Source organism: Pogona vitticeps, chromosome 5, assembly GCF_051106095.1.
Source record: "Pogona vitticeps strain Pit_001003342236 chromosome 5, PviZW2.1, whole genome shotgun sequence".
NCBI lineage: Eukaryota > Metazoa > Chordata > Lepidosauria > Squamata > Agamidae > Pogona > Pogona vitticeps.
The window spans coordinates 171,205,310-171,213,033 of record NC_135787.1 but is presented as its reverse complement, the minus strand read 5'-3'; the positions used below and the strand labels follow the sequence as shown (position 1 = coordinate 171,213,033).

General features: G+C 42.7%; 1 protein-coding gene across 4 annotated transcripts in view; it reads left to right on the top strand.

Annotated features, from left to right (window-relative positions):
• The first annotated feature begins 4,361 nt into the window (after window positions 1-4,361).
• The window catches only part of IGF1 (insulin like growth factor 1), an 85,515-nt gene continuing 82,152 nt past the window's right edge, over window positions 4,362-7,724 (top strand). For all 4 annotated transcript variants that reach the window (XR_013536713.1, XR_002301546.3, XM_073000017.2 and 1 more), the window contains exon 1: window positions 4,362-7,319. Coding sequence is in view for 2 of the 4 variants with exons in the window: in XM_073000017.2 (XP_072856118.1) it covers window positions 7,257-7,319 (63 nt within the window). In the remaining 2 variants the exon portion in view is untranslated. The remainder of the gene's footprint in view (window positions 7,320-7,724) is intronic.

Sequence of the window (7,724 nt, the reverse complement as noted above, 5' to 3'; positions counted from 1 at the left end):
TTGTTGTTGTTTAGTTGTTTAGTCATATCTGACTCTTCGTGACCCCATGGACCAGAGCACGCCAGACCCTCCTATCTTCCACTGCCTCCCAGAGTTGGGTCAGATTCATTTTGGTTGCTTCGATGACACTGTCCAACCATCTCATCCTGTGTCGTCCCCTTCTCCTCTTGTCTTCACATTTTCCCAACATCAGGGGCTTTTCCAGGGAGTCTTCTCTTCTCACGAGATGGCCAAAGTATTGGAACCTCAGCTTCAGGATCTATCCTTCCAGTGAGCACTCAGGGCTGATTTCCTTCAAAATGGATAGGTTTGTTCTCCTTGCAGTCCAGGGGACTCTCAGGAGTCTCCTCCAGCACCATAATTCAAAAGCATCAATTCTTCGGCGGTCAGCCTTCTTTATGGTCCAGCTCTCACGTCTGTACATCACGACAGGAAAAACCATAGCTTTGACTATTCGGACTTTTGTTGGCAAGGTGATGTCTCTGCTTTTTAAGATGCTGTCTAGGCTTGTCATCGCTTTCCTGCCAAGAAGCAGGCGTCTTTTAATTTTATGACTGCTGTCACCATCTGCAGTGATCATGGAGCCCAAGAAAGTAAAATCTGTCACTGCCTCCATATCTTCCCCTTCTATTTGCCAGGAGGTGATGGGACCAGTGGCCAGGATCTTAGGGTTTTTTTTTATGTTGAGCTTCAGACTGTTTTTTGCACTCTCCTCTTTCACCCTCATTACAAGGTTCCTTAATTCCTCCTCACTTTATGCCGTCAGAGTGGTATCATCTGCATATCGGGGGTTGTTGATATTTCTTCCGGCAATCTTAATTCCGGCTTGATATTCCTCCAGTCTGGCCTTTAGAGCGTAGAAAGGGCTAAATCCAGTCCAAGATAAACAAAGGCCTCGACTGAGTTTCTGATCCTGTAAATGCAAGTTGCTCCTTAGTGCTCTTCTAGGTGTTTATCCCATCCAACCTGCCCTGGGCCCTGTGAGATTTCACTCCTAGCCTGAATGAGATGCCCAAAGCCTTCCATATGTTCTTAGACCCTTTATGTGCCCAGCCAGGATGGCCAAGAGGCAAGGACAATGGGTGTTCTGGTCCACATCCAGAGGGCCATAGCTTCCCTATGTTGGTATATAAAATAGCAGAATAAATGGACTAAAGGCCCACGTTTCTACAAAGCAGGTTCTCTTATGTTGACATATCTGTTTTATTATTTATACAATCAAAAGATTGTATTCCAGACAGGTTGAACGAATCTGTCCTATGGAAATAAGTTACATTCCTGCCAAAAGTTACAAAGAGAAGTAAGGTTTATCTTCAGGAAACAGACAGAGAACTACCTGCCGACTCATCTTTTCCCTGTTTCATACTGACAATGGTTTCTAGGAAATTTGTAGACCTTCAAACATGAGTAAATAAATTTCTTATCAAATCTCGCATAAGATCCCTTTTAGACCTTGATAAGATAAATTGCGGACAGTCCTGCCAAAGTTTCATGTGGTCCATGGAAATATGTAAACTGGCTTCGGCACAAGTCAAAGCACAGAGTCCATTCTAAATTTATGCCTTTTCCCTTTAGTTGCCGAGAGCAAACCTTCCCGTCGCTGGAACCTTGTACCTTTAAGGAAGGTAACATTCTGCCATATATATATATGAAAGATAACATTCTGCCATATACATTCTGCCTTTTCAGCCTCATAAGGGGGGAAATGCATCTAATATACAGATCTAGTTACCAATCAAGCATCCAAGGCTTAGGGCCACTGATGTGACAAGTCTATTATCAAATTTCCCAAGGGGAGGCTTAGTCTGGGTCCCTGATTGTCACTGGACCCAGTTCAGAGATGAGAAATGTTACTCTTTGGACTACGGCTCCTAGAACTCTTTAGACCGTTGTCCAATCTTTCCTCATTTTCTTGACCAAAACCCTAAGGAGAATGTCATAATACAGTAGCATAATGAGGCAAAGAAGCCTTGATGGCTTAGTAATTTTTGGTAGCAAGTGATTTGTTTTCTTAGTATATAGAACATCTCTCTCTTCTGCCCAAATAGTCAAATGGCATGATACCTATCCTCTTTTGGACCTAGTTACAGCTCAGTGAATTAAAGCACCTGGCTGCAGAGTCGGGAGGCTAGCTTTCAATTCCCTGCTGTGTCTCCTGAGAGAAGAGCCAGGCCGCACAGCTTTGAGCAAGCTTCATAGTCCCAGAACATCCACAGCAGAAGGGACTGGTAAACTGCTGCTGAGTATATCTAGGAAACCCTGGAATTGGTCACCAGAAGTCGGAATTGACTTGATAGTATATGAGTAAAATTAAAAATCTGAGCAGGGGCAGCCTTCCAATTAGGCAAGATGATAGGGTTACCTCAAGTGGTAATAGAAAAAATGCTGGTGGTGATCCAGGAATGAAGCTGAGGGGGCAGCAATACTGCCATGGGGAAAGTGGACTTTTCTTCCTACTACAGAGGTCGCGAGAGCTCAGACTACCCACTCCTTGAACATATTGGATTTCCATCCCACATAGGATTTTTCTTGGAGCTGATTGATCCCATTTAAAAAAAAAATCCTCAGCCTTATTAAGATGTGTCCAATGCTTCTGGAAACAGGAGGAGGTAATTCTTAACAACTTGACTGCATAATTAAGATAAAGGTTTGCTTACAGGGAAATTCTATACATAGCTACACAGCTATAAACCCCAATATGTTCAGTGGGAGTTGCTCCCAGGTAACTAGGTATAGAATTGCCACCTTAATTGCTATATTTTACAAAGAAAGATTTTTAATGCTGACCAAAAGCTGATAATGTGTAATATGATCCACCAGACCAGACAGTGTTAATGTGTGTGAGAGAGGGGGGGGAGGGAGAGGGAGGGGGAGAGACAGACAGACAGACAACTTGGCTCTATCAAAATCAGTCTCTTTTCCCAGCATGGAAAGAGACATTAATTATCTGGCATATTGTTTGCCCATCAAGCTTCCATGAAAAGTACAATAATGGTAACCACCTGAAAGGTGGGCAACAGTATCAACGACTATGTGCTATGATGCACAATTAATGTTCAGGTTGTGGGGTTATTGTTGTCACTACTGTTGTTGTTTCTAGTAAAGCTGCCATGGAATAATGGCAATTAAATGGCCCAGCATTATCTTCCCCCCACCCCACGATCAAAATGTCTTGTGCTATGAAGTCCTGCATGACAAAAATTAATCAAAGAGGTCCAGCTATCTAGGACAAACAGGGAAAGGTTTCACCTGCTGAGTTTAAGTGGTCCGCTGCTGTCTTTAAAAGAGAAAAAATATATAAACTCTGAACAGAATCTCAGACGAGAATGTGTTATACTGAGCTCTCTTGCAAGGGAAAGGACAAGATGAAAAGACTAACAGATATGCAAAATCTAATCAACTCCAGTTTTTCTATACATAACATGAAAAGCTGCATGGCGTACTGCTCTAACAGTGAGGTTGTTTTTCCTGATATTCAACCAAAATTTGGCTTCCTCTAACTTGAACCCATGATTGCATGTCCTGTACTCCGGGATGATCGAGGGCAGATTTTGCCCCTCCTCTGTATGACAGCCTTTTAAGTATTTGAAAAATGCTTTCAGATCACCCCTCAGCCTTCTTTTCTCAAGGCTAAACGTGCCTAATTCTTTCAGTCTTTCCTCATAAGGCTTGGTTTCCAGCCCCCTGATCATCCTTGTCGCCCTTCTCTGAACTTGTTCCAATTTATTCGCATCTTTCTTGAAGTCTGGTGTCCAGAACTGGACACAATATTCCGGGTGAGGCCTAACCAGTGTTGAATAGGGAGGGATTAGCACCTTGCAGGAATTGGAAACGATACTTCTATTGATGCAGCCTAAAATAGCATATGCCTTTTTTGTAGCCACATCACACTATTGGCTCATATTTAGCTTGTGATCTATGACAATTCCAAGATCCTTCTCGCTTGTAGTTTTGCTGAGCCAGGTATCCCCTATCTTGTAACTGTGTTAAAGGTAAAGGTTCCCCTTGACATTTAATCCAGTCATGTTTGACTCTAGGGCACAGTGCTCATCCCCGTCTCCAAGCCATAGAGCCAGCGTTTGTCCGTAGACAGTTTCCATGGTCACGTGGCCAGCATGACTAGACATGGAACGCCATTTCCTTCCCACCGTGGTGGTACCTATTTATCTACTTGCATTTATATGCTTTCGAACTTCTAGGTTGGCAGGAGCTGAGACAAGCGACGGGAGCTCACTTCATTGTGTGGATTCGATCTTACGACTGCTGGCCTTCTGACCTTGCAGCACAGAGGCTTCTGTGGTTTAACCCACAGTGCCACCACGTCCCTGTGTTAGGACAGTGCATATGCACTGGAGATGAGCAAAACTAGAGTGATCCTACCCCCCCCACACACACACAAAGTAGAAGCCCCAAACAGGGGCAGAAAGGTACAAATAGGACTGCTTTGAGGTGGGCTCATTCAATCCAGTGATTATGTAATCTAATCACCTTTTTAAGGACCAAACTTGTTCATCCCTGCAGCAGACCAAACACCTGGATAAATGCCCATGTAGTCACCCCTAAGTCTTGTCTCATCTGAAAAGCTATAAAAGCCAGGTTAGGATTTGGGTGGGAGACTATTAAGAATACAAACAATTTCGATGAAAGCTATGAAAGGATTCTCCTTGAAATTCTGGAGTCACTGCCAATCAGCCGACTTTGAGGATGGGGAACTAGATCAACCAAAGGTCTGACCTGAGAGAGTCTTATATCATTTTGATTGGCAAGATTAAAATAAGGTATACATGTGTTGACAATTCCCAGTGTGGTATAGTGGATGAAGTGATGGGCTAGGACTCTGGAGACCAGGGTTCAGATGACAGTTGTATCTCATGCTCAGACTCCAAAATTCACTCTGGGAATGGAACTGGTAAAGCCACTGCATAAACATCTCATTTACCTTGAAAGTCTTATAAGAGTCACTGTAAGTCAGTTCCAACTTGAAAGCACGCGCCAACCAACCAATGATGCTGAGGACCTTTTTAACAAACAGGATCTGCAGAATATAAGGAGTGTATGTGTGTAATGACAATTCATGACTGGGACCAAGGGGCACCTCTCCATTGTCTATGAAATGCTGATGCAGATACGTGTAACCATAGATTCAATGCAGGTTCTGCAGCATGAGATACAACTGGTATATCCTAGGCAGATGTTCATCCAGTATGAACTTAAATATGACCACAGAAGACTAGCCCATTAATCTCAAGGGAACCTTTTCCAGTCCTGAACAGCTCTCCCTGTTAGAAAGCCAATGGTCTCTTCCTTGAAGGGAGAGAAGAATGGTTTGAGATGAAAGGAGGTGACATCAGCAACCCTAAGAACAGCCATCTAATGTGGGAGGAAAGTCAGCACAGGTCAAAGCAGGTAAAAAAAAAATGACTCTAGGAAATGTGAGAAGGTTCATCTTTTCCCCATAAAAAGATATGCATCTTCTTGGGAGTAAGCTGAGTTGTACCCTGTCACTTCCAACATTAACCATAACGTGATATAGAGATTTTGGGTGAGGGTACTGTTTATTTCCATGCCAAGAATAGCTTCTTTTACCTATTCCTGTTGTTGAGGCAGGTCCCATTTTTAGGAAATGCAGAGTACTGTTTGGTGATGAATAAAGCTATCCCTCTATTGTTGTATACTTTGGCTGGTCAGGGCCTGAGACAGGGAAGTTTCCCACCATTTCCAACCTGATCTTTTAAATGGAGAAGCTGCCAACTGAACTTGAAACCATCCACACGTAAAGCATGCTTTCTGCCACTGAGTAATGGTCCTTCCCCTTTTCTGACTCTTAACTCCTCTTCTTTACGTTTTACAGAATTAATAAACACAATGGCAAGAAGCAAGTAGGGTTTAGACTGCTGGACTAAGACCCATGAAACTCACTGGGAAGGCCTGGGTTCAGTCACATCCTTGCAGCCTAACAGGGTTGGTGTGAACACAAAGAGCCATCTATCCTGCCCTGAGCTCATGGGAAGAAGTACAAGCTATGAACATAAGAAATTAATTAAAAAGCACAGTGAGGCACCAATGTAAAGAGAATCAAAAATAACCGGAGGTAAACATGAAATTATATCATCTTGCGGAAAGGGATGGGAAATTGATTTCGTACCGTTTCGCAAAAGTGACAAGGTGTCCCCTCAAGCATTCTGCATGAATCAAATATACATTCTATAGGCAGCCTGCAATGCGAGCTGAAAGCAACTTAATGTTGGAGATAGGTGACTAAGGCAGCCTTTGGGGTTGACATAAACAGATTTGAAAGAAATCCCCTGTATAATCCCTGAAGACCAATCGGCATACAAAAGCCCGCTAATTTGCATACTCCTGGAGAAGCTACTGCTGAGACACTCTGAGACTTTCCTTAGTTGATGCTTTTTCTTTTCTTAATCACAAGCTGTTTTTTAAACCATTCCCCTCCCCCCCCCCAGACTAGAGGTCAGAAAATTGAATTTACTCCCCGAAACCCCCATCCAGCATGGCCAGGGACCCTTCTTCCTAGCTAGGGGATTGTGGGAGTTGAAATCCAAAAGGTAACTTTCCCAAGCTTTCAATCAGATTGCAGCCTGTGGTTCCAGCATTAGCAGGAGTTGGTTTTGACGATGGCTCAACATGCTCAGCCACTTCTTAGATCTCATGACGATGTCTGTGCATTGCAGCCAGCTGTAACGTGACCATTCATATGTTTCATTTCCCATTGCCGCTCCAACTCCTTTGATTTCTTACACTGTTTCCCCCCACTACCACCTCCTTTCCCCCTTCATTACTGTACGTTCTTTTAAGGAGGGAGGGGATTTTTAAAAAAAAAAAATGCTTCAGCAACTCCAGTTTCAAAATGCAAAGGTATGATGTTATTTGTCACCGTGCCCAAAAAAGTCCTTACTCAGTAACTTTGCCAGAAGAGGGAGAGAGAGAGAAAGAGAGAGAGAGAAAGAGAGGGAGAGAAGGCAAATGTTCCTCCAGCTGTTTCCTGTCTACAGTGTCTGTAATGTAGATAAATGTGAGGATTTTCTCTAAATCCCTCTTCTGTTTGCTAAATCTCACTGTCACTGCTAAAATCAGAGCAGATCGAGCCTGCGCAATGGAATAAAAGTCCTCAATACCGAAATGTAAATTGCTCTCAACATCTCACCTCTCTCTGGATTTCTTTTTCTTTTTTTTTCTCTCACCCCTTCATTATTTCTGCTAACCAATTCATTTCCAGAGTTTGCACTTAAGAAGCAATGGGGAAAATCAACAGTCTTTCAACACAATTATTTAAGTGCTGCTTTTGTGATTTCTTGAAGGTAAATCTTTCTTCCTATTTAATTTCTTTATTTCTTTAAAAAAAAAAAAGAAAATAAGAATTTTGCTGTGTGTGATCTGATTCTGGCTAGAAGGCTGTTAGTCTTTTTTTTTTTTTGGACATTATTTGTGTATTGGGAATTTATTCCTCAAGTGCTGAACAGACAGTTTTAGCAGAGCTGAGAACTGACTAGTTTGGATGGTGAGTCTAAGCACAGCTTGCTATCTGTAAAGGTAAATCTGCTGCAGGTACTTAACAAATCAGCTTGGGTTGGGGAAGCTGTTTCCAAAATTCTGGCTCTTGTCATATCTGAAATTTCCAGTGACATCATTGTCTGTAGCTGACCCGGTTGAGCATGGAAAAGAAGTTTGAATTTCTTTGCAGGTGCAAATGTTGACATTGTGAT